Source organism: Leopardus geoffroyi, chromosome D4 (genome assembly GCF_018350155.1).
Source record: "Leopardus geoffroyi isolate Oge1 chromosome D4, O.geoffroyi_Oge1_pat1.0, whole genome shotgun sequence".
Lineage (NCBI taxonomy): Eukaryota > Metazoa > Chordata > Mammalia > Carnivora > Felidae > Leopardus > Leopardus geoffroyi.
Window position 1 is genome coordinate 74,453,789 of NC_059342.1, and position 25,011 is coordinate 74,478,799.

Sequence of the window (25,011 nt, forward strand, 5' to 3'; positions counted from 1 at the left end):
CTCACCTACCCCCTTCTGGAATTCTGTCCTACAGGCAGGGACCCAGGAGTGCCTCGGCCTCAGCCCCTACCACCTCCCTGCTGCGGGTGGCCCTCGGGCCACTGAAGGTCCCTGTGCCCACAGAGCAGCGTGGGGGTCAGAGGCCGCTGGTGGGCTGGGCGGGGGTGGGCAGCCAGAAGCGCCGTCCCCCTCTGAGTGCCTTCACTGAGTCCTTCCTTCCCATGGCGGGTGCCACGTTCGCTCCCTGTCTGGGCGTCGCACCTGCTGTCTGCGGAAGGGAAGGGTCTTAACCCAGTTCTGCATCCGCGCTGGCACCCCTCTTAGAGGTGTGCCGGGGGCCAACATGGCTTGTCTGGGAGGCCAGGCCCCAGAAAGGCACAGGGCCTGCTCCGAATCACACGGCGAGGTGGGGCAGAGCCGAGACCCAAACTTACAGCCCAGATTCTTCACTTCCGAGTTCCTGTCCTTCATCACTGTGCCTCTCAAGTCCTCACTCGCCCATGCGCTCTCACCTCTTGTCATCTTGTTTCCTTCAGGGACACAAAGGCGTCATGGGCCCCCTCGGACCTCCTGGACCAAAGGGCGAAAAGGTGGGTGCTCAGTCCTGGGAAGCAGGTGCTCCCTCTAGTGAGTCCCTGGGACACTGTGGTTGGGGTCACGCGGAGGTTCACGGTCGGCTCAGCCCTGCTCGTACCACGGCTGGCCGGGAGCCGTTAGACCTACATTCAGCCCAGATGTACCGGGTATCAGGTCTGTGCCCAGCACCAGAACAAAACCAGACACAGCTCCTGCCTTCCCCGGGGCTTCCGGTCAAGCAGGGGAAACGGACACCAGTCAGGTACCAACCAGAACTGCAATCCCGTCATCTGTGCGAACGTGAAGATTGAAGCCTTGCTTAGGAGCGAGATCACCCGGTGAGAGCCAGCAGAGGGCTTAGGACAGAGAGCAAAGCCAGCCTTTCACAGCCAGGAAGGAGGCACTGAGGCAGAGGGAGGGCATGTCTGTTTCCCACTCCTTGGCTCCAGCCTCGGTAGAAGACAGGAATAGGTAGAAGAAAGCTTACTGATGGCTGTGCCCTGCCACACCGTGCCGGTGGGGACATGGGGCCAGAGGGCCAAGGCCTTGGTCCCAGGTCACGTTCCAAGGCAGCACCAAGATGGCCCCGGGCCCGGGCCTTTGAGATCCGAGTCCCCTGCTCTTGCCTCCCTCCTCCCCTGATGGCTCGGCTGGAATGCCTCTTAGCAGGCGGCCTGCCGCTGTCTCCTTGCCCCCCTGCCTCCCCAGCCCTCCTTTCTTTCGCCGAGTCAGCTACCCACTAACTACATCCCGCTGCCTGGTGAATCACCCTGGCCTGGCTTGCTGTCCAGCTGGCCCCTTCCTCCTGCTTGGAGAAGAGATCTGCAATCAGTGGGCTCCAACATGCCACAGGAAGCCGCAGGAAGTGTCCCTCCTCGGCCCTCACGGTCTGCCACGGCTGGCACAGGAGGGGTTAAGACGGACCCTGAAACAAGAGGCTCCCCCTGAGCCACCTTCAGCCCCAGACCCAGTTCCTGTGGCTGCCGAGAATGGGATCCTAACCCTCAATCCGCCCTGAGCCTGCCGGGGCCTTGGGTGGGGCCCCAGGGTTCCCTGAACCTTGACGGCCTCATCGGTTAAGCGGGTGGGTAGCTCGGGAATGCGAGGCGAAGCAGGACATCACATAGATGGCAGCCAGAGGCACTTTCTTATGTATAAGGTATTGTATGAGTTCTCTCATTCATTTGGCTATCTAACAGGGACTTAGGGATTTCAAATGATTATGTGGTGTGTTCTCGGCCCCTAAAGGGCTCAGGAGTAAAAATAGGCACGAGAGTGAAGAGCCACGCACAAGCTGGAGGGTGCTGGGAGGAGTGGGAACAGGTTCGCAAGGGAGACCCCAAAACACAACGGCCGTGTGCAAAACTCTTGCCCAGGATGTCTCCACAGTCCCCGCCACAACCCCCACCTGGAGGTGTCAGTGTCCCACGTGACAGATGGAGAAACTGAGTCTTCACGATGCTCAAGGACTAGGTCAGGACCGGTGGAAAGGTGGCAGGACTAGGATGCAGACTGTCTGATGCCAGGCTGTGCATCCTTGGCTTTCGGAAGCAGGCATTTAGATGAGCTGATACATCGTTCAACTCTTGAATTCCCTGTGGGGCATGTGTCTACAAAGGTGGTGTCTGGAGGGATTAGGGATGAGACTCTGGGAACAAGGAGACGGGGGCTTCACCAGCTTCCCGGTGCTAAAAACACATCCCCGAACTAGAGCCACAATGTAAGGCGGGGCGGGGGGCAGGTGGGGAGCGGAGGAGATCTGCACAGCTGGCTTTGGGGTCAGACCACTCCTTGATTTCTGTGTGGCTTTGGCTAGGACCCTTCTTTCCCTGGGCCTCAGGCTCCCCCTCCATAAAATGGGCCAGTAGTCACAGCAGTGTAGGAGTGCTGAATGGAATCTATGAAGCACTTCACAAAGTGTCGGGCACACAGAATGCACTAGGCAGACCCTGCCCCCCTCTCCAATGCACCCCAGTCCGGCTGCTCCCCTCCACGGTGGGACTGAGACTAGGGACAAAAAGCCACAGAGAGAGGTCAGGGAAGAGAGGGAATCCCCACTCCCTGGGCCACCCCCTTGGGTACAGCTGGTTCTAAGCCTCGGGCCAAGTCCCTCCCGCCTTCAGTCTCTGCCCACAGGAGCCACAGAGGCCCTGGGCCAAAGGACTGCAGCTGCCAGCCCTCAGGACTGATTTGGGCCGGGGACAGGCTCCAGCTGCAGGGGCAGCTCCTTCTCCTGCCTCCCAGGCTTCCCCTTCAGTCGCGGCCAACATCGAGAGGGCCCGGGGTGCCCTGGCTGGAGCCTCCTGCCCAGCACGCACCCCCACGGGAGTGGCACCGGTTGTCTGGGGCTGGAACATTCTGAGCCCCGAGGTTCCGCCGCTCGCTGTTCTGCTTACGCCTTCCCTGTAGCCAGCACATGGCATCCAGCCTCCTGTCTTGGGGGTGGACCAGGGCCCAGGGCGGCCTGCCAGGGCCCCACGGCCTCGAAACCCAATCTCTCCAATCCGACTGAATCCATGCCACACATCGCCCCTGCTGTTATTGTCAGCAACGCCCAGTTGCCTGGCCATCTGAGGCCCTACTGTGTGGGCAGTCCCGAGCTTCCCTCACGGGGTCCTCAGAGCAACACTGCAAGGCTTCCCTGTGCTGTCTGCAGATAGGAATCTGTCTGATGGACAAGACCCCCAAATTGGCCCACGGCCGAGTGCAATGTGGGGCAGTCCCCGGCCTGCTCTGGGGTTTTCTGGCCACTTCATTCCAGCAAAGGCTGGAGAAAGGGATTCTTATTCGGGGCTGAACAATGGAGCAGCCCACACCGCCTCTCTGTGCCTCAGTGTCCTCAGCTGTAAAATGGGAAGAATAATATCACCTGCTGCATAGGGTTGTTGGAAGTATGCAGCCAGTGTCTGTGTCTGGCCGGTGGCAGTGCCCTTGGCTGCCAGCGGTTGGAACTATTGTCACTCCCTGAGGAGCACCACACGGGGCCTTCTCGTGTCATTTCCTGGAACTCCTCGGTATCACCATTGTCCCTTCACCCTACCTCGCCCCCATTCCCCAGCTGAGACGAAGAACTCCGAGATGGGAAGGGACCTGTTGAGGGTCTGAGCAGCTGGGCCTGTGCAAAGCTGGGCATGACCCAGGTCTCTGCTCCGAGCTACCTGGGTCTGACAGCCTGAGGGCTCCTGCTCGTGGTGCCCAGCGGGGCAGACCGTAAAGAGCACTGTGCTGTGTTCCACGATCCTGGTTGCACGCCCAGGTCTGCCCTTTCCCTCTCTGGCCTCAGTCTCCCCATCTGTAACCCTAAGTAGGCTGGACTTCATCTCTGACGAAGGCCCTTTCCACGCTGTGTGGAGTATCTAGAACTCCCCAAATTCACCAGGAGCGGGAAGTGTGTCTTAAAGCCCGTTGTGTCCACAGGGGGAGCAGGGCGAGGATGGCAAGGCCGAGGGGCCCCCTGGGCCACCTGGAGACCGGGTAAGTCCCCCTTCCTGTCCCCTGGACCCCCGGCCCAGGTGGAGCCCTAGCTTCTTGCTGTGGGGAGGGGGAGGGGAGGTTGGCAGGGGTGAGGCTGCTGCCAGCTTGAGAGCCGGTGGCCAGTGAGACCCAGACCCAGGTCTGCATCGCCTGCACCTGGTGGCTCATGTTTTGTCGTCCTTGTCATTCAGGGCCCCGTAGGCGATCGAGGAGACCGCGGGGAGCCAGGGGACCCTGGATACCCCGTAAGTATCAGAACTCCTGCCCCCTGGCGGCATCCAGCGAGTTCTGCAGGGACATTCCTCAGCCCTCACAGGCGCCTGGCGGGAGAACAGCCCTCACCAAGAGACGAGCCCTCCCTCCCACCATCAGTGCCCCGCTTGAAGCACAGACCCCCTGAAAGAGGGCTCAGGCCAGAATTCATGCTGACAGGGGGACCGTCGGAGGGAGAGGATGAGATGGGAGACCGAGACCCCTTTCCTCGCCGGGCCTCAGTCTCCCCATCCGTGGCCGGGAACGGCTCTCCCAACAGAAGCAGTGGACAGAAGCAGGAGACAAGCCACCGGGGGAGCACCCGGCCCCCCACCAGGCTCCTCCTCTCACGGGCAGGGTCATTATTCCACGGCTTTGCAGATTAGCGAGCCCAGAGAGGGGACGATGACACATGGCTATAGGAAGAGTAAACGCTCGGGGGCTCCTCCAGGCCGGAAGTTGCCCCGGCCCCCAGCCCTGCCAGGATGGGCCCCCTCACCGGTCTCTCCTTGGCTTCCAGGGGCAGGAGGGTGTGCAAGGCGTCCGTGGAGACCCAGGCCAGCAGGGCCTACCAGTGAGTGGTGCTTCCTGTCCCCCACCCGGCCCCCGCCCCCGGAGGTGGGTGGACAGCAGTGGGGGAAGTAATGGCCCCTTTAAAGCACAGAGGGATCCTCCCTGTGGGATAGCCTGGGGCAGTCCCCTCTGGTTTCTCCTGCCCTGATGCTTGGGGCGCCCCCAAGCCCCTCCCACCCCTCCCCCTCCAGGCGGACACTGGCTACTGCCCTCCCCAGGGGGGAATCTTGGGGCTGCTTTGCATCATCTCACCTTGGTTTGCAGGGGCATCCGGGACCCCGGGGACGTCCAGGACCCAAAGGATCGAAAGGGGAAGAGGTGAGAGGGCTGACGTCCACAAGGGAGGCTGGGAGGGGCAGACACTGGCCCAGGCACAGAGCACGTGGGAGGCTGGGCTGGTTGGCGCCCTGCAGGGTGCTTCAGGTCAGGATCTCTTTGCTTCAAAGGGCCTGAGGGGTGGGGGTGGGGGGGATTACCAGCCCAGTATGCGGGGCCTCCAGAAGGGGGACTTTCCTGTCTTGTACCCAGAGCCCTTACGTCTGCCTCCATTGAGGCACTGAGGTTGTCGGGCCGGTGCTGTCTGAATGCCCTCAACCTCCCCTGCCCCCCCACCCCCCACCACTGTCCCAGGCCACAGGGATATAGCCACACTCTGAGGATCAAAGGAGCTCCCGGGCTCAGGTTCCCACTAGGAAATTGCTGTACCTAGAGCCTCTGTAGCAAGGGGAGTCAGAGGGGGCCCAGGGCCCAGAGCAGGGGCAGTGACAGCACTGGCAGGTTCCAAGGCCAGCCTGCCCCTGGGCTTCCAGGCCGGGGCTCTTGGGCCCATGTGCAGATTCAGATGCTGCCCAAGAGGTAGAGGGACGGGCCACACAGGGGCCCCATAATCCTCTCAGCACCTGTCCCAGAACTCCTAGGGGTCTGTCCTCGTTCAGGCATCTTCCATCATGTGCCCCTTGATTTTTCAGGGACCAAAGGGAAAGCAAGGCAAGGCAGGGGCACCTGGACGAAGGGGGATTCAGGTGAGTGACCCCTGCACGGCCGGTTCTCTCCCGCCTGCCTCCCAGCCCTCCCCAGAAGCCCTCCCCAGCTTTTTTTTTTAATGTTTATTTTTGAGAGAGAGAGAGAGAGAGAGAAAGCACATGAGCAGGGGAGGGGCGAAGAGAGAGAGGGAGCCACAGAATCCAAAGCAGGCCCCAGGCTCTGAGCTGTCAGCACAGAGCCCGATGCGGGGCCTGAACCCACAATCCACGAGATCATGACCTGAGTTGAAGTCAGACATTCAACCAACTGAGCCCCCCAGGCACCCCATCACCAGCTTCTTTTATACCTCCAGGGCCTGCAGGGGCTGCCAGGGCCTCGGGGCGTGGTGGGGAGACAGGGCCCCGAGGGTATGGCTGGACCAGATGGGTTTCCTGGCCGGGATGGTCAAGCAGGACAGCAGGTGAGCAGGGGTTAACAGATGGTGTCTTGTGTGTGTTGGGGGCGGGGTGGGGTGGGGGGTGGGGTTCTGCCACAGGCCATGGGCCAGGAGAAGCAGGTTTGGAAACTTGCATGGGGCAGAACCAACATATCCAGAAGTTTCCTGCATGGGCAATGGCCTCAGTCCTTGGGACCTGGGAATGTGGCCCTTCTGACTGTCCATGTTTGCACCCAGAAGGTCCTGCCCCATCCAGTGCAGGGAACTTCTGCCTTTAAGGTCCCTCCTCCTCCCTACCTGCAAATGCGCAGCTCCTGGTGTTTCACTGGTCCAGCTGTCCTCACACACACAGGCAGGATGACCTCCCCCGTGGAGTCTGACCTCCCCCTTCCAGGTCCACCCAGAGTTCACCGGGACTTTGGAGTCATTCTGCCTCCTTGGCTGCCTATTTCCTGAAACACAAGAGATCCTCTTTTGCCATCTTTCTTTACAGGGGGAGCAGGGAGATGATGGGGACCCTGGCCCCATGGGCCCTGCAGGGAAGAGAGGAAACCCAGGTGTGGCCGGCTTGCCTGGAGCACAGGGGCCCCCAGGATTCAAGGTCAGACTCTTGTTAATACACTTACCCACCCCTGGCACCCTTTCAGCCTTGGTACTAACCATAATGACACTAAGCAGTGTCATTATGGGCACCCATGTCCCACGGCCCATGTGAAAATGGAGTTCATGTCGCTGACATTTCTCAGGGGTCCCTGCCCCAGACTTGAACCTGACTTACAGGAAAGTGTATCCAGGTAGCTAATAATTCTAGAAGGCACCCTCCAGGCCTTAATAAAACAGGCAAACTGGTTACTAAGCTGTCCTTGGGCGCCCTCTTGTGGGCCTTCGTGGAACAAAGGCAAGGTAGTGCTCCCAGCCAGGACCCCCTTCTAACAGGCTTCTTTTTAGAAAGCTTCCCTGAGCGGTGGGGAGGCAGTCCTGAGTCGGTCTGAGCCCAGGACTAGACACAGAAGGAGAGACTGAGATGGATGAGTCAGACATGGCTCCTCCTGCCCTCCCCAAGCTCGAGGTTTAGTTGGGGAGAGGCTGGAACCTTCTGCGGGAACAGCAGGCAGAGGGAGAGGTGGCCTTGGCCCAGGGAGGGTTTAAATGAGGCGAGAAGGGGAGGAACGGCTGGAGCAGGGGTGCGGAGCTGGGAACTTCGTGGTCTGCTGGGAGGAAACAGTGTCGAGGAGAGGCAGGGTGGGGAGTGGAGGGGAAGTTGGAGCTTGAATGCCACGGTAAGGAAAAGAGGCTGTCCTCTCAAGGAGGCTGAAATTCTGAGCCCCCACCAGGCCTGTATCTGAGCCCAAGAATCCCGAGATGTCGGCTGACCCTGTGGAATCACTGTCTTGGATCTCCCTGCCCCTCCCCTAGAACCATGTCCCCCTTTGGTCATTTTGATATTTTGGGTTGTTTTTTTTTTTTTAAGGGTGAAAGTGGATTGCCTGGGCAGCTGGGCCCGTCTGGCAAACGAGGGACAGCAGGTGGAACCGGGCTTCCTGGGAACCAGGGGGAGCCTGGATCCAAAGGCCAGCCGGTGAGTGAGCCCCCGGGGAATACAGATGTTCTCACACACACATGCACACAAATACTCACGTTCACACATGCACGCACAGGCCCAGAAGCCTCCCTCCTGCTCTGTGACAAGGGCAGAGCAACGGCCTCTCTGGGCACCAGATACTCGTCTGCCTTGCCTGAGCAGGGTGGCAGGAGGGAGGAGGCTCAGAAATGAGATCTGAGGGGCGCCTGGGTGGCTCAGTTGGTTGAGCATCCGACTTCGGCTCAGGTCATGATCTCACAGCTCGTGATTTTGAGCCCCGCGTCGGGCTCTGTGCTGACAGCTCAGAGCCTGGAGCCTGCTTTGGATTCTGTGCCTCCCTCTCTCTCTGCCCCTAACCCACTCACATTCTGTCTCTGTCTCTCTCAAAAATAAAAATAAACATTAAAAAAAATTTTTTTTTTAAAAAGAAATGAGATCTCAGTGGTCCCTTCGAGATGTGGATCGCCACCTGAACCTGAAGTAGCCTTGTATCTATCTAAGAAGCTCATTCTGTGATTTAAAAAGCATCTCACAAGGAAAACTCTGGGCTCAGATGACTACAGTGGAGAATTCTAGTAAAAGTTTATGGAAGAAGTACTACTGATTCTTCATAAACTTTTCCAGAAAATTGAAGGGGAGGGGGGGCACTAATTCCCAACACAGTCTATGAAACTGACATTACCCTGATGTGAAAGCCGGACAGAGACATTGCAAGAAAATTACAGACCAATATATCTCATAAATAGGAATACAAAAGTTTTCAATACAATTTTAGAAATACCAATCTAAGAACATATAAAAAGGGTAGTACATCAAGACCAAATGAGGTGGCTCAGTGGTTTGAGCGTCCGACTTCGGCTCAGGTCATGATCTCGTGGCTCGTGGGTTCGAGCCCTGCATCGGGCTCTGTGCTGACAGGTCAGGGACTGGAGCCTGCTTCGGATTCTGTGTCTCCCTCTCTCTCTGCCCCTTGCCTGCTCACACTCTGTCTCTGTCTCTCAAAAATAAACAAACATTAAAAAATTAAAAAAATTAAAAAAATTAAAAAAAAAAAAGAATGATTGACTGAATTTTTTCCCCAAGAGGCAGAAAAGAGTCAAAGATATTTGTTCTCACTACTTCGAAGTTTATTTTATTTATTTATTTTGAGAGAGAGAGAGAGAGAGAGAGAGAGAACATGGGCGTGTGTGTGCTGGGGAGGGGCAGAGAGAGAAGGAGACAGAATCCCAAGCAGGCTCCACACTGTCAGCACAGAGCCCGATGCAGGGCTCGAACTCACAAATCGTAAGATCATGACCTGAGCCGAGATCAAGAGTCAGACGCTTACCCAGCTGAGCCACCCAGGCACCCCTATTCTCACTACTTCTATTCAATATTGTACTGGCAGCTCTAGCCGATGCCATAAGGAATAAAAAAATAAATAAAAAGCATTCATGTCAAAAAGGAAGAGGTGAATCTTTTTATTTGTAGATAAAATGATTATCTATATAGAAAATCCGGTGGAGGGGCACCTGGGTGGCTCAGTCAGTTAGGCATCTGACTTCGGCTCAGGTCATGATCTTATGGTTCATGAGTTCAAGCCCCGCCTTGGGCTCTGTGCTGACAGCTCAGAGCTTGGAGCCTGCTTAGGGTTCTGAGTCCCGCTCTCTCTCTCTCTCTCTGCCCCTCCCCTGCTTGTGCTTGTTCTCTCTCTCTCTCTCAAAAGTGAATAAACATTAAAAAAAATTAAAAATAAAAAAAAATCCAGTGGAATCTACAGGAAAGCTACTAGGACAAGTGAGTATAGCAAGATGGCTGGACGCCAGCTCAATATGCACACATGAACTAAATCTCGGGGCGCCTGGGTGGCTCGGTGGGTTAAGCGTCCGACTTCGGCTCAGGTCATGATCTCATGGTCCATGAGTTCAAGCCCTGCATCAGGCTCTGTGCTGACAGCTGAGAGCCTGAAGCTTGCTTTGGATTCAGTGTCTCTGTTTCTTTCTGCCCCTCCCCCACTCAGGTTCTGTCTCTCAAAAATAAATAAACTGTTAAAAAAAATGAACTGAATCTCTATGCACTAGCCATGATCAGAACTTGAAATCTAAAAGCAATACTGTTTATAATAGCAGAAGAAATAGGAAATACTTAGAGACACATGTGACAAGAGGTATACAAGACACGTGGGCTGAAAAACTGCAAAGCATTTCTGAAATAAATTGAGGAAGACCTAACTAAATGGAGGAACTTACTGTGTTCGCTGGTCAAAGGCGCAATATCGTTAAGATGTCAGTTTTCCTCCAGTTGGTATCTGGATTCAACGCAATCCCAATCAAAATCCCATCAAGGCTTCCTTGTGGAAAATAAGAAGCTGAGTCTAACATTCGCTTGGAAATGTGAAGGATCTGGAAGAAACAAAGCAACTTGAAGAAATGGGCGAGTTGGAGGACTTGTAGTATTTGATTCCAAGCTACAGTAATCAAGAAAGAAAAATCAAGTAATCACAGAAATCAATCACTTTCTTTGATCTTGATAACAGATCAAAGGAACAGCATAGAGAATCCACACGTGTAGTCACACACGTGTATGGATAACTGGTTTTTGACAAAGTTGCAAAAACGATTCAGTGGATACAGAACAGTCTTTTCCAGCAAATGGTACCGGGACAATTGGATACTTTATACCCTGTACAGAAATTAACTGCACATCCATCATACACCTAAAACTGTAAAACTTTTAGAAGAAAGGGTAGAAGAAAATCTTTGAGACCATGGGTTATACAAAGATTTCTTAGATATGACAGCAAAATCATGACCCATTAAAAAAAATTGATAAAGTGGGCTTTATCAATATGGAAGGAAGTACAAATCATATATCTAGTAAAGGGTTTGTATCTAAGATATGTAAAGAACTCTCAAAGCTCATTAATAAGAAAAGGAGCAGCCCAATAAAGAAATGAGGCAAAAGACTTAGATGCTTCAGAGAAGACGGACGGATGGCAGATAAGCCCATGAAAAGATCAGCATCGCTAGTCTTTAGGCAAATGCTCATTAAAACCACAATGAGGTGCCATTGCGCACCTGTTGGAATGGTAACAATTTTCAAAGGCTGAGCACACCAAGTGTTGGCAAGGGTGTGGGGCACCTGGAACTCTCCTACTCCGCTAACAGGAATGTTAAAATGGTGCAACCACTTTGGAAAACAGCTGGGCGCTTTCTTTAAAAGTTAAGCACGCACCTACGGTATAATCCCGGCCTCCAGAATCGTTCACACCCCATCGCTCCCCACAATGGCATCTGGGTGAATATGAGCAAGTCCCTGCTCTCTCTGAGCCTCGGCTTTCTCATCTGTGAACAGGGCACACTGTGGCCCCCTGGGCCGATGCAGGAATGCAAAGCACCTGGCACCTTGCAGGCCCACAGCTAATGGTTATTCTGAGGGACGCAGTCCTTGGGAGAGCCTTTGGGATGGGTGGGGAAGAGCCTGTGGGTCCTATCATCCTCTTCCTTGAAGACCTGGGACGGGAGAACCTAAGCGTTCTAGAGCATTCTCACCCGACAGAGGGCATACAGTGTCCAGTGTGTGAGCTCTTCACCTTCACCAAGGTGGAGCCGCTGATGTCCCTGGGAGAAGGCAGGCCCAGAGGTCCTGGGTGGTTGGCTGGGCATCCTTGTCCTGGCCCCACTCACCCCATCTCATTCTGCTCCCCGCACAGGGCGACTCTGGCGAGATGGGCTTCCCAGGAATGGCCGGCCTCTTTGGACCCAAGGTACAGATTCCTACTCCATATCGTTCCTGTTGGGGTCCCATCCATCTACCTAGTTTGCCCACTTATCCATTTACTTTTGCAACAAGTTTTTCATAAGCACGTACAGTGGTGGGCCGGAAAAGAGCGAGAATCGAGCACGGATACCCTCGTTCCCCAGAACTCACATTCCAGCAGACCTGGGTTCTAAGCGCAGCTCCCCAGTTTATCTGCTCTGTGCCTTAGGCAAGTTACTTTGGATCTCCAATTCTCAGTTTTGCCATCTATAAAATGGGTGTGATAACCATAGAGGGTCGTTGAAATGGTTAAGAACAGAGGCTTACACTATATAAGCACAGAGCCAGCACGCTGCTACCTGCTTAGTAATTGTCAAGCCACCCAGACACAGACAGCCTTTCTTCTGCCTCCCACAGGGCCCTCCCGGAGACATCGGCTTGAAAGGCATCCAGGGCCCTCGGGGGTCCCCCGGCTTGATGGTGAGTCCTCTCCTTGTCTGTCCTAGTGGGGACAGTCACCCAGGCCAAAGGCTGGCCAGCCATCCGCTGGGTGGATACAGGCCTTATTCCTCCTTCTCCTTCAGACTCGAGCCCCCTCTGCCCGCAGCCTTCTATCCCCTTGCCTGTGCCCTTCCTGCCCAGCTGGGCTGCCGCCTCCCCCTTGTACCTGCTCCCCTCCCCCCACTCTTCGCAGCCCACCCCAAGGCACACAGGAGGGGCCCCGGAGGTGCGTGGTCTGGCCCCTGTTTGAGGAAGTCTCCCTTCCATCCCCATGGGACACTCAGGCTGCCGTCCACTCTCCTGTCCCTGTGACTCAGTTCCCCAGGCCCTAGGAGGGGAACACACAAGCCTTTCTCTCTCCTTTAGGGGAAGGAAGGCATCATTGGCCCCCTCGGAATCCTGGGACCTTCAGGACGCCCGGTACGTGTAGGGGGCTGACCAGAAAGACTGCTGAGGCAAGCTTGTCTCTGTGACCCAGGGCCAGTCTGAGCCTCAGTTTCCCCATCTTGGAAATAGAACTTCCCCTCTGAGTCCTCTCTTACTGGGCCATGATTTATTGCAGGGTCCAAAGGGCGACAAAGGCAGCCGAGGGGACTTGGTGAGTCGATGGCTGCAGGGGGCAGCACTCCAGTGGGTAGGGGTGGGGTGGGGGACAAGGGCAGGGGCACAGCTCAGCCCTATCCCCTAACTGTCTCTCTCTGCTTCTGTCCTCCTCCAGGGACTGCAAGGTCCGAGGGTGAGTGGGCTGGGGTATGAGGGCTGGTGGGATGGGGATGGGGTGTGGGGGTGGTGATGACCACTGAAGTCCTCAGGCACCTTCTTTCCCTTTGGACCTCAGTCATCCCATCCGTACCCGTCTGTGCTGGAGGTACGACTGTCCTGGGTCTCAGGTCCACTTGAGGAGGCCTGGGGTGGGGAAGATGGAGGGCCTTTGACCCAGTCCTCACTGTTCTTCTTTCCCTCCAGGGTCCTCCTGGTCCCAGAGGCCGGCCCGGCCCACCGGTAGGTATCATGCTCGGTGCCCTTGAACTCCAGGGCAGGTGGCAGAGCTCCTTTGAATGAGGCCCAAGGCTTTGCTGGCAGGTGCCTGTCTTTGCCCTGACCCTGCAGGGCTCACAAGCTTCCACAGAATTCCAGGAGACTATGGAGCACAAACTCTGCCTCCAGAAGAGCAGAGACCAGCTCTGCGTGTCCCCTGTGCCTGGGTGGCCCCTCCAGGCTCCTGACAGCCCCTGCGGACTCCAGCACCCAGACCCCACCAAATACTGACTGAGGCTCTTCCTTTTCAGGGTCCTCCAGGGAGCCCTATCCACTTTGTAAGTTGGAGAATGTTCTCTTTGGCCTCCTTGGGGTAAGGCCTGGGAGGGTGGGGGGATGGTTGGCAGCTGACCTCGTTCTGGTCACAATGGCTAGAACCCTAAGCTAGGCCCAGGGAGGCCCACGTGGTTTTGTCCCCCCACACCGGACCCTGGACCCTAAAGCAGCAGAAAGAGGCCAGAGGGTGGGGAGTTGATGTGTTAGCCAGGATGTGCCCCTGACTGGGAACCCAGGGGGACACTCCAGCGGCCAGGCCCCTGGTCCTGATCCTGTTAGTGTGCTCAGTACAGATCAGCTGACTGCCGAGGATCTAAACAGGTTCTGATATCAATTCAAGCTTGACCCAGGGTGGCCATTTCCCATACCCAGGAGCAATTCTGGGACACCAGCCGAGTACCCTACAGTTCAACTCCATTCTGACACTGTGTATCGGGAGAAAGCATTAGACCCCACCGGTTCTCGGTCGTACGGGACCCATCCCCCATCCTGCCCGCCTCAGATGCCTGGTTGTCACCTGTGCTTCTACCAACTGGCTATAAAGCGGAGGTCCCCATGCCCCTCATTGGGGTCAGTTAATTTGCTACAGCAGCTCACAGAGCAGAGAAACGTTTCACTTACTAGATGACCGGTTTATTATAAAAGGAAATCACTCGGGAATAGCCAGACAGAAGACAGGCACAGGGCAAGGCATGAGACAGAGGCTCAGACTCGCGTGCCCTCTCCGGGTGGCCACTCTCCCCAGAAGTCAAGGTCTCTGAGTGCCATCCCTTTGGGGTCTTAGGGAGGCTTCGTTACATAAGCGTGATTGATGAAATCATTGGCCATTGGTGTTGATCCAAGGCCTCCGAGGAGTCCCTCCCCGTGTTACCACTGTGCTGGCTGACTGTGACAGTCAGGCCCTGACGGTGTCCCCGGGAATGGCTGAGGGGGAGGGCTGAACGGAACAGGAGCCCTCGTGCCACTAGGCCCCTCGGAGCTCTGCTCTTCTCATCTCTCAGCATCTCACTGTCCGTCCCCCCAGCGTCATCCACCAAAATAAACTGATGGCTCTGACCTCTCGCTCTACACCGACCCCAACCCTTCTCTTCTCTAATGAAGCCAGACAGCTAGGGGAAAGTGAAGAGATTTGGGGGGGGGGGTGGAACTCTTTCCCTCTAAAAATGGAAAATTCAAGCAATTTGAATTTTTTTTGCATAAGAGCTGATATATTGAGTGTTTGTGATAGGCAGACACCGTTAGATGTGCTTTTCACGGATTAGCTCACTGATTTCCTCTCAAGGTTCTGAGAGTTTTATAATCATGCCCATTCTCAGGGTCCTGATGCAGAGAGATGTTAAGCAACCTGCCCAGATCATGCAGTTAGCAAGCAGCAAGGCTGAGATGTGAACTTGAGAAATACCTGTAGAGTCCGGGCTCTGGACCTCTCGGGCTTTGCTCTCGGTCCTGCTCTCCCTGTCACTGTTCTCACGGCAAGACCGCTGCTGTGCTTCTGGAAAGTCCAGTGCTAGGGTTGGAGGCACAGGTGTGTGGTTGACAGCTACAGCACAAGCCAGAGGAGAAACACAGGCACTGCCGACACACAGAGAAAGGAACCGCACCCAGCCTGGGGGCGGGAGCCCGATGAAGGATTTCTCGAGGAAGCTGACATGTAGGATGAGTCTAGGGCAGGGCTACTCAACTGCAGCCTTTACGAACAAATGATTCTTTGCTACGAGTGATTTTAGGGTGTTTAGCAGCGTGCCTGGCCTCTACCCGCTAGATGCCAGAAGCAACCCCTCCTCCAGTTGTGACAGCCAAGAATGTCTCTAGATATAGCCAAATGTCCCCCAGGGGGCAACACTGCCCCTAGTTGAGAACCACTGGATTAGGAGATAGCCAGATGGAGCATTGGAGGGTAAGAAGGATGATCCAGGTGATGGGAACAGCATGCGCAAAGGCCCCGTGGCTAGATAGAGCATGGTGCTTAGCGATTTGGGAACACAAGAGTGCGTCTGGTGCACAGAGTTTGTGTGACCAAGAGAAGAGAGGCTGGGCCAGAGACCACAACACTCAGCTCAGGTCTTGTAACCACGTGGAGGAGTTTGTACTTAATCCTGAGGGTGATGGAGAGCTAGGGAAGGCCTGGAGAAAGGGAGTGGAAGGGTCAGCTCTGACTCCGTTTGCAAGTGGAGGAAAGACAGAGAGTTCCACAGAAGGCAGGTGACTTGGCCGTGATACCACCCAGGAAGGTGGCTGGGAGAGCTCGTGCTCAGACCCTGGGTCTCCCTCTTGGTGAGTCTGGGGAGGTCTTGGGGCCAGGAGTGGGGACAGGATGCACACCCCATCTCCTCTTTGCACAGCAGCAAGATGACCTTGGAGCAGCTTTCCAGACGTGGATGGACACAAATGGCGCACTGAAAGCAGAGGTACCTCCGGGCCCCCTGCCTGCATGAGATCCCCTCCTGGGGGAGACAGAAGGAATGGCTCGTGTGTGGTCAACAGCCTCCATGTGGCCCGCACCGAGCGTCCCACAGCTTATTTGTTCCCTGAGCTGGAGCTGGCGGCTGGGGGAGTCGATGCTGGCCCTCCACTCCCCTTACGCTTCCAGACTCTGGGGCAGCCCCCATGCCATCCCTGGCCCCCAGTTTCCCTACCTGTTAAGTGGGGGGAGCCGCATCATCTCCCAAGCGCAAGAACTCGCGGCTGCAGAGGCTTAGACCTCGGGCCGGGCCGGGACCTCAAGGAGCCGGTGACCACCGTCTCTCCTCATGACAGGGTTACAGCCATCCAGACCGGCTGGTGCTGGACCAGGGAGGGGAGATCTTTAAAACCTTACACTACCTCAGCAACCTCATCCAGAGCATTAAGACGCCCCTGGGCACCAAAGAGAACCCTGCCCGGGTCTGCCGAGACCTCATGGACTGTGAGCAGAAGATGGTGGACGGTACGAGGGCCTGTGGGGTCTGAAGACAAGGCTTCCGCCCCTCGGGGTGGAGCGGGCCGGGCAGGGGAGTTCCAGGAGGGGCTGGGGGAGATGGGGCGTTGGAGTCTTGGCTCACTGGGACCAAGATTCTGTCCTTGGGGAGACAGGCACCTGGGGTGGTCGTTTATCCGCTCGACAAACAGTCACTGAGCCCCACAAGGCAGGCCTTGTGCTTCCCGGGGTGTGGGGGAATGCTTGCACCCTTTCAGAGCCCACAGTTCTGCAAGCTGGGGACAACCGTTTCAGTGCAAGGAGATAAGAGCCTTGTCGGGACAAGCCTCCAAGGGCGAGGACAGGGCAGGGGACTGGGGAGGGGGGGGGCTGTCATGGATTCTCTGAGAGCCAGGATCCCCCCCCCTTCCCGTCCACACCTCTTCTCTCCACTGACCACAAGGTAGATTAGTGGCCGGTTGTCCTGCTCTTTCAGCTGTGGGGCCTTCGGCTCCCTTGGAAGGGAAACCGGGGGCCGGCAGAGGTGTCTAGCCGCTGGGGTGGAGGCCTGATTCCCGCCCCTCCCCCCTGCAAGCCTTGGGGGAAGAGCCTCTTCACCCAGATGATCCCTAAATCCCTTGGGCGAGTGATTCCGCCTCTCTCAACCTCAGCTGTCCCCTCTGTAAAGTGGACACTTCCCAGGAGCACCAGAGGCAAGGGCTCAGCCTTGTGGCCCCTCCAGGGCCCCTGCCAGCTGTGAGCTCTGCCCAGAGGCCTTGTTCCCATCTCAAGGGCTCGTGGAATCCTTTTCTGCTCCCTTCCCCGACGTCGTGCCCCGCTGGGGCTCCGCGGGTCACCAGGGGTGCCGTCCACCTGCAGAACCAAGCCCCGGGCTCCTCCCCACATACACATACCATCCCCCGTCCACACTGCCTGCAGGTACCTACTGGGTGGATCCAAACCTTGGCTGCTCGTCCGACACCATCGAAGTTTCCTGCAACTTCACACATGGTGGACAAACGTGTCTCAAGCCCATCACGGCCTCCAAGGTCTGCTCCCCCCACCCCCCGACACTGACCGGTCCTCTCTGCCCCTACCCTGCCCAGGGCTCCAGCCCACCCAAGTTATGGTCTGAGCCTCGGCTGTCTTGCTGCCTGGCTGTTTGTGAGCCTGATTCCTCTTCTGTAAACTGGGGACGAATCCTTCTAAATCTGTGGTGGCCAAACCCTTTCGAGTTGTATGATGATGTTAGTGGTGTTTCCTTCAAGTAGAACTTTCTGCCTAATACCAAAAACAGCAATAGTGGGCCCAGCTGGCCTGGCTTGGAGAGCCGCGAACCGTCAGTACAAAATAAGTCCGTGTGATGCTCACCGAGGACGCGCTGCCTGAACTGTGTGTGCACACGTTTCATGGATGCTCAGTGCCTGCTTCCCACGAGCCCGTCTCTGGGCTGAGGATTCGAGGTGGCTCAGGGCAGCTCAACAAGAAACCAGGACAGGTGGCGGCACTGAGGCATCACCACCCCCCCCTGCCCGGGGTACCCTGCGGTGGATTGTGGGTCTGCGGGGTCAGCAAGTCCTCCATATGGGAGGACTCATGCTACAGTGGGAGGAGCCCATTGGCCTGCAGGGGAGGGGTGGGGGCAGAGAACCCCTGCATCCCATCCCATCAGGCCTCCCGAGGAAGCTCCAGGAGCTGCCCTGTGCTGACCGGCTCTGACCCCGAGTTTAAGAATCTGCACGTGGGCCAGTTGGTCAGCGGGTCTTGTCGGGTCTCCACCATGTGCCAGACGCAGGAAACACAGTAGCCTCATCAGTGCCCACCCCCACCCCAGCCAGACTCTTTCCCCTCTGACTCTGAGTCTGGGGTTTGGGAACCCCCACCTCAAACCTGCCCAGCAGAGGGGTGAGGCCAGAGATGGCCCCTGCACTGGCCATCCCACCAGGAACAGTGGCCACCGTTTTGTGCCGGTCTCAGCCTATAAAGAACCAGCGTTGCGGCTGGGCCAGCCCTTGTGGTTCTTATTATGATTGCAAGGTGCCCTTCGCTACTAAGAAACTTTGAAAAAGTACAGGTTTGTTACTTACCGGACCTGAAAATCCCACAGCACAACGGGGGCGCACAGCCAGGTCGCTGGTGGAGAGAGGCGTGTGTGCAGGGGCCTGGGGTTCTGCTTTTATTGGGGTCCAGGGTGGGGGCTTAGGGCTCCTCAGCACTTGCGTTACAAAAAGACAAAACCAATGGTCAGGGCTTAAGCTGCATCCACCGAAGCCATAAATCCTGTCCCTGTTGGTTGTTGGGACTGCCATTTCTGGGGTCTTGGGACTTAGAAAGGGTGGGGAGGGCACTTCTCATATTCCCCCTGTTCCAAGAGCCTCTTGATCTACTTCCTCTTCCTCTCTGGGCCTCAGGATCCCAGCTCAGCTCCAAAGACAAACCCCCTCCCACACCCATGCCACGGGGGAGGGATCAGGTGACTCCGGAACCCTCATAGCTGCGGCCTCGGTTCTCTCCCGTCCTTGTTACTCCTTGGCTGTGGACTGGCTCACGCTAGACCTCTATGTCCCTGTCTCCAGTGGGCACGCGTCTGGGGGCAAAGCCGGGAAAGGCTCACCAGGAAAGAGCTTCCCTGTGCGCCTTCCAGAGAGAGGTGAGGATATTTGAGAGCCTCGGGCAGCCGGCCTGACCCTACCTCACTGCCGTGTTTCTGCCACAGGTCGAGTTTGCTGTCAGCCGGGTCCAGATGAATTTTCTGCACCTGCTAAGCTCTGAAGTGACACAGCACATCACCATCCACTGCCTTAACATGACCGTGTGGCAGGAGGGCACGGGGCAGACCCCAGCCAAGCGGGCTGTGCGCTTCCGGGCGTGGAACGGGCAGATCTTTGAAGCAGGTGGTCAGTTCAGGCCAGAAGTGTCCATGGATGGCTGCAAGGTAGTTAATTATATTATAAAATTACTCGCAACAATTATTATAAAATTATACATAGCAATTAACGTCATACACGTTAGCACATTGCATTAGTATGTTAGTGTAATACAGTATATTGCATTAGCATAATGAGCAAATACATACAACTTTTTATCTTTGCGTAATAGTTTTATTACAACAGTTTTTAAAAATTCCTTTGATTCACTATCATCTCTGGGAAACTTCTGAGAGAAGATCTGGCTGATAGAAATTTCCCAGGCTGCTAGAGATGGCTGTACTTACTTGCAAGGCTGCTTGTAGGAGAATGTATTTCTGGTCTTCTCTTTGCCCCCATCCTGACCAGGCTAATTGGTTCTCTTGACACTTTTGGTTATTTTTAAATGTCTAAATGTTTGGTTATTTTTAAATGTCTAAAACTGGGTGGGTTGTTGGCAGAGAGGGAGTCAGAAAGTTGTCCAGAAAAACTAGTTGCCCGAAATGAAACAAAACTAATAATACACAGTGTTAGGGAGGACGTGGGGAAACCAACACTCTTGCACAAAGCTATTTGGGAAAAAATTGGTAGAGGCTTTTGGGACCCAGCTGGATATATATATAAGGGAATACCTCAGAGGTATTGTGGGTTCAGTTCTATTCACTACAATAAAGTGAATACTGCAATAAATTAAGTCTAATTTTTTTGGTTTCCCAGCACACACAGAAGTTATGTTTACATTATACCGCAGCCTATTAAGTATTTAACAGCATCATGTCTTAAAAAACAATGTACATACCTTAATTAAAAAATACTTCACTGGGGCGTCTGGGTGGCGCAGTCGGTTAAGCGTCCGACTTCAGCCAGGTCACGATCTCGCGGTCCGTGAGTTCGAGCCCCGCGTCGGGCTCTGGGCTGATGGCTCAGAGCCTGGAGCCTGTTTCCGATTCTGTGTCTCCCTCTCTCTCTGCCCCTCCCCCGTTCATGCTCTGTCTCTCTCTGTCCCAAAAATAAATAAAAAAAAGTTGAAAAAAAAAATTAAAAAAAAAAAAAAAAATACTTCACTGAGGGGCACCTGGGTGGCTCAGTTAAGCGTCAGAGCACATTGGGCTCTGTGCTGACAACCTGGAGCCTCCTTCAGATTCTGTGTCTCCCTCTTTCTCTGCCCCTCCCCGCCCTCTCAAAAATAAATAAACATTAAAAAATACTTCACTGATTGGGGTGCCTGGGTGGCTCAGTTGGTTAAGCGTCCAACTTCGGCTCAGGTCATGATCTCATGTTCGTGGGAACCATGAGCCCGCATTGGGCTCTGTGCTGATAGCTTAGAGCCTGGAGCCTACTTCGGATTCTGTGTCTCCCTCTCTTTCTTCCCCTCCCCGACTCACACTCTGTCTGTCTCTCTCTGTCTCTCTCTGTCTCTGTCTCTCTCTCAAAAATAAGTAAACATTAAAAAGTACTTCACTGATCGGGGTGCCTGGATGGCTCAGTCGGTTAAGTGTCTGACTTTGGCTCAGGACATGATCTGACCTGATCATGGGTTCAAGCCCCACATGTGGGGCTCTGAGCTGACAGCTCGGAGCCTGGAGCCTGCTTCAGATTCTGTGTCTCCCTCTCTCTCTGCCCCTCTCCTCCTCGCACTCTGTTTCTCTCCCTCAAAAAAATAAACATTAAAAAAAAATACTTCACTGCTAAAAAATGCCAGCCGTCACCTTAGCTTTCAGTGCATCATAATCGCTGCTCACAGATCACCAAAACAAATATGATAGTCATGAAAAAGTTTGAAATGTTGCGAGAATTATGAAAATGTGACCCAGAGATGCAAAGTGAGCAAATGCTGTCGGGACAGTGACACTGACACATGTTGCTCGACACAGGGGGTTGCCACTAACCTCTGATTTATGAAACACACATCTGTGAAGATCAGCAAAGCGCAGTGCAATGAAACGATGTTTGCCTGTACAGTAAGACCTTGGTTTGCGAGCATAATTCGTTCCAGAAACATGCTTGTAATCCAAAGCACTTGTATATCAAAGTGAATTTCCCCATCATGGAAACTCAGATGATTCGTTCCACAACCCAAAAATATTCATATAAAAATGATTACAATAGTGCAATAGAATACAAAATAATAAAGAAAATACAAAATATAAAGAAAAATAAAGACATTAACCTGCACTTACCTTTGAAAACCTTCGTGGCTGGTGTGAGGGAGACGAGAGAGGAGGGTTATTGTGTAGGACGACTTTCACTCTAACGGAATCACTGCTGTCTATTGGCTCAGTGAAATCTTTCTCTTTTCCTGCAACTTTAACAAGGAACCTATCCAATGATTCTTGCTTTTGCCTCCTTTTGAGGATTTCGCAGAAATGTGACATTGTATTGCTGTTAAACAGATTCATCGCTCGGGCTGCTACAGCCTTATGTGGGTGGTGCTTTTCTACAAAATTCTTCACTGTTTTCCACATTTTACACATCTCCCTAATCTCATTTTAAGTGAGGGATTCCTCTGCCTTTCTCTCCTCCTCCTCTGCAGACGAGATGCACATGTAGACTTCTTATAAAATCTTGCAGTTTCGGCCACTCACATACCTCGCTTGTATTTCTCGATGACTTATTTCCTTCTTCCATTGTGATCGTCTCCTTCTTACTGGCTTTCTTTTCAGCTTATTTCTGCATGGGGGCCATTGTACAGGCTCACACGGATGTTGACTACAGGGCAGTATTAATAAACTCTTGTCATGTACTGTATTTAATGTAACTGGCAATAAGGTAGCAGAGGGAAGGGTCTATATCCGCAGGCAGCCTGGCCTAGAATGAAGCAAAGCATTCCTAAGCTTACACTTGTATGGAAGAGCAAAGGACTGTCTGTAGGTGCTTTGAAGTGACAAAAAATACACTAAAGCCAGTTGTGGGCACCCCCTTCAACGTTCTGAAAAATCACTGATTTCTGCCAAACACCCCAGCCTAAGACTCAGCATCCGAATATGGGAAACGATCACCCACAATCCCGCTGGGAGAGGGAGAGAGAGAGAAAGAGAGAACCATTGGCTCAGTTGTGATCATGTGACATTTAGTGTCACATACTACTTGTATTGCAAGACATCACTCGTTTATCAAGTTAAAATGTATTAGAAATGTTTGCTCGTTCTTATGGAACACTCGCAGAACAAGTTACTCACAATCCAAGGTTTGATTGTATTTCCGACATATTTCCAAAGCCTCAGAAACGTATGTATCCTTTGATCCAGCAAATCTACTTCTAGAATCTGTTCTAGGGAGACGAGAAGAACGTGCCCAGAAGTTGAGCTCCAATGACATTCCTTATGAGAATAGAAATAATAGACGCAATCTAAATGGACGAATGCAGGGGCACCTGGGTGGCTCAGTTGGTGAAGCGTCCGACTTCAGCTCAGGTCATGATCTTGCAGTTTGTGGGTTCGAGCCCCATGTCGGGCTCTGTGCTGACAGCTCAGAGCTTGGACCCTCCTTCGGATTCTGTGTCTCCCTCTCTCTCTGTCCTTCTCCTGCTCGTTCTCTCTCTCTCTCTCTCAAAGTTAAAAATAAACATTAAAAAATTTTTTAATCAATAAAAAAAATTTTTTAATGGGCAAATACAGGTGGTCCCTACAGTGAAATACCGTGAATCCATTAAAGATGGTGAGAAGAGATGAGAAGTGCATGTGACAGATGGTGGGGATTGTGAGGGTCACATGTGTACCCTTTCCCTTCTCCTCTCAGGTCCAGGATGGCCGCTGGCATCAGACGCTTTTCACCTTCCGGACCCAGGACCCGCAGCAGCTGCCCATCGTCAGCGTGGACAACCTCCCTCCTGCCTCATCAGGGAAGCAGTACCGCCTTGAAGTTGGACCTGCGTGCTTCCTCTGACCTCTGACCTCCTGGCTCCTCTAGGCCTTGAGGGGGAGGGAGGAGGAGGAGGAGGCAAAGGGAGGGTCCTTAGGGGCAGGTGGGCCCAGGAGAGACAGCTCACCTGCCCAAGGATTCCTGGGTAGGGCCCCAGCTGTCGTCTGCCCAGTAAAAGTGGCTGGGGGGTAGCAGGGAACAGTGTATCCTTGGGACCAGCTGATCCCAGCTCAGCCCCAAAGACCGACCAAAGAGCCAGCCAGAGCAAGCTGGGCCTGCAACCCGCCTGAGCCCTGCGGCCTGTCTCCCAGCTCTGCCCTCCCCAGCTTCCTGCCCAAAGAGCCCCACGTTCTAGCCAGCTTGAGGGGAGGGGGCATCTCGCCAGCTGGTCCCTGCCAGGGAGCTTTGATGTGCAATATTAGAGAGGAGACATGAAAAAAGGAGAAAAGGAAAGGAAGAAGTATATATATTTTATTTAAACAAACACAGAGAAGGTGCATTACTATTTTTTCACCTGGGAAAGAGGTGAGGGAAGAAGCAGCCAGAGGGTGGGAAGCAGTGGAGGCCGAGAGGGGGCAGCGCGACCCTCGGGGCCGGAGGTGCCCACGCTAGCTACCTCCCACTGTGAAATCGCTGGTGCTCGCTGTCTCATAGTGTATGTGATTTTTTTTTTTAAGGAAAAAAAAAAAAGCCTATTTAAGATTCTGAAGGTGCTACCATTTTTGCCACAGACTCTGAAGAACCGTTTTGATGTGGGGTGTCATGCACATGTGGTGCTCTCCTCCAAATGACAAAGTTTGGGGCATTTGAACATGTTCCGAGTATCACCCTTGTGCTCATCAGGTAATCGACTAAGCAGGGGGAAGGAAAAAGGAAAAGAAAAAAAAAAAAAGAAAAAAAAAAGCAAAGCCGAACAAAGAAAAAGAAAAAAAAAGAAAAAAAGAAAAAAAAAAAAAAACAAAAAAAAACAAACCCCTACCAGAAACAGAAGCAGAAAGATTCACCTTTTTAATTTATGGATTTTGAAATGTTTGTCCTTCTAAGGCAGGGGGAGGCCTGAGCATGAAGGAATTTGGGCTCGGCCTGGTCACGGTCCTGGAGGGAAGATAGGCTTATCTTGGAAGGTGCGATCTAAGCTGGAGAGTCAGGGGTTGAAGCCTTGACTTTGAAGAAACCAGTTTTAAGAGCGGTGTTGGGTCAGCGCTGGCCTGGAAGTGACATATCAACATGGAACCATCTCACCACACCACATCCTCCCTCCCAGAGCTTGTCCCTGCCAAGATGAGGCCATCACTCTTGCTTTTCCATTGTCATTAAGTCCTCTAGAAACCCCACGTCATTAGCTCCAAGGGTAAATGTGGGCTGAGGAGAAAGACTGACGGCAGGAATCTCGGGGTTCCGCGTGACTGGGGGATAGTCAGTGTAATCTGAGCTGTCCTTTATCAGACAACCAGTCAGCCCAGGTTGGATTCTGAGGTTGTTTTAAGTATGGAATTATTTTTATAGAAGGGGAAGTTTTATGTGAACGTCTGTTTGTGTCTTCTTTTTTATTTTCTCTAAAAGTCGTGTCTCTTTGGGAATTGGATTTGATTTTCATTATTTAATACCTCACTCTGGCCCACCTTCCCCACCAGACACTTCCTGTATATGCCTCGCCCTCCCGCCCCAACCCAGACGCTCCCCACGGAAGTGCGTTCTTGTAGCAGCTTGGGCCTCATCTCAGCCCTCGGTTTCCCCACACCGCCAGTCTTCACCTGGCCTCTGTCTCGTTCTTGGGATTTTCTGCTGTCCTTGTTTGTGTCTGTCCACATGTCAGTGTGTTAAAACCCCAGTGGGTTCCGTTTCTCCTTTTTCCCTTCTGGATTTTAAATAAATATTTAAAACTGAGGCAATGGAATGATGCATCTGTGGCTGTGTG

General features: G+C 53.9%; 1 protein-coding gene and 1 long non-coding RNA gene across 12 annotated transcripts in view; one reads left to right on the forward strand and one right to left on the reverse strand.

The window, feature by feature from the left end:
- LOC123593544 lies at nt 1-19,218 on the reverse strand. 3 transcript variants are annotated; one of them, XR_006710376.1, is made up of 6 exons: nt 19,019-19,218; nt 18,414-18,541; nt 10,106-10,258; nt 6,593-6,747; nt 435-530; nt 1-268 (listed from the first exon to the last, which is right to left on the reverse strand). It is a non-coding gene; the product is annotated as an uncharacterized LOC123593544 (long non-coding RNA). The 3 variants fall into 3 exon arrangements; XR_006710377.1 differs by having other exon boundaries at nt 1-530; nt 19,019-19,217; XR_006710375.1 differs by lacking the exons at nt 1-268; nt 435-530 and having other exon boundaries at nt 6,327-6,747; nt 19,019-19,214.
- Nucleotides 1-24,990, forward strand: part of COL27A1 (collagen type XXVII alpha 1 chain) — a 141,557-nt gene extending 116,567 nt beyond the window's left edge. For 4 of the 9 annotated variants that reach the window (XM_045469584.1, XM_045469588.1, XM_045469582.1 and 1 more), the window contains 22 exons: nt 537-590; nt 3,994-4,050; nt 4,242-4,295; nt 4,823-4,876; nt 5,140-5,193; nt 5,844-5,897; nt 6,212-6,319; nt 6,789-6,896; nt 7,767-7,874; nt 11,569-11,622; nt 12,033-12,095; nt 12,483-12,536; nt 12,679-12,714; nt 12,835-12,852; nt 12,955-12,984; nt 13,083-13,118; nt 13,406-13,432; nt 15,773-15,838; nt 16,188-16,356; nt 17,266-17,375; nt 19,043-19,261; nt 22,971-24,990. In XM_045469584.1, the coding sequence (XP_045325540.1) occupies nt 537-590; nt 3,994-4,050; nt 4,242-4,295; nt 4,823-4,876; nt 5,140-5,193; nt 5,844-5,897; nt 6,212-6,319; nt 6,789-6,896; nt 7,767-7,874; nt 11,569-11,622; nt 12,033-12,095; nt 12,483-12,536; nt 12,679-12,714; nt 12,835-12,852; nt 12,955-12,984; nt 13,083-13,118; nt 13,406-13,432; nt 15,773-15,838; nt 16,188-16,356; nt 17,266-17,375; nt 19,043-19,261; nt 22,971-23,117 (1,680 nt within the window). In that variant the 3' untranslated portion in view covers nt 23,118-24,990. Of the gene's footprint in view, nt 1-536; nt 591-3,993; nt 4,051-4,241; nt 4,296-4,822; nt 4,877-5,139; nt 5,194-5,843; nt 5,898-6,211; nt 6,320-6,788; nt 6,897-7,766; nt 7,875-11,568; nt 11,623-12,032; nt 12,096-12,482; nt 12,537-12,678; nt 12,715-12,834; nt 12,853-12,954; nt 12,985-13,082; nt 13,119-13,405; nt 13,433-15,772; nt 15,839-16,187; nt 16,357-17,265; nt 17,376-19,042; nt 19,262-22,970 lie in introns of those variants that run through there. The other 5 variants (XM_045469583.1, XM_045469585.1, XM_045469586.1 and 2 more) reach the window with 5 other exon arrangements.
- Nucleotides 24,991-25,011: the final 21 nt, after the last annotated feature.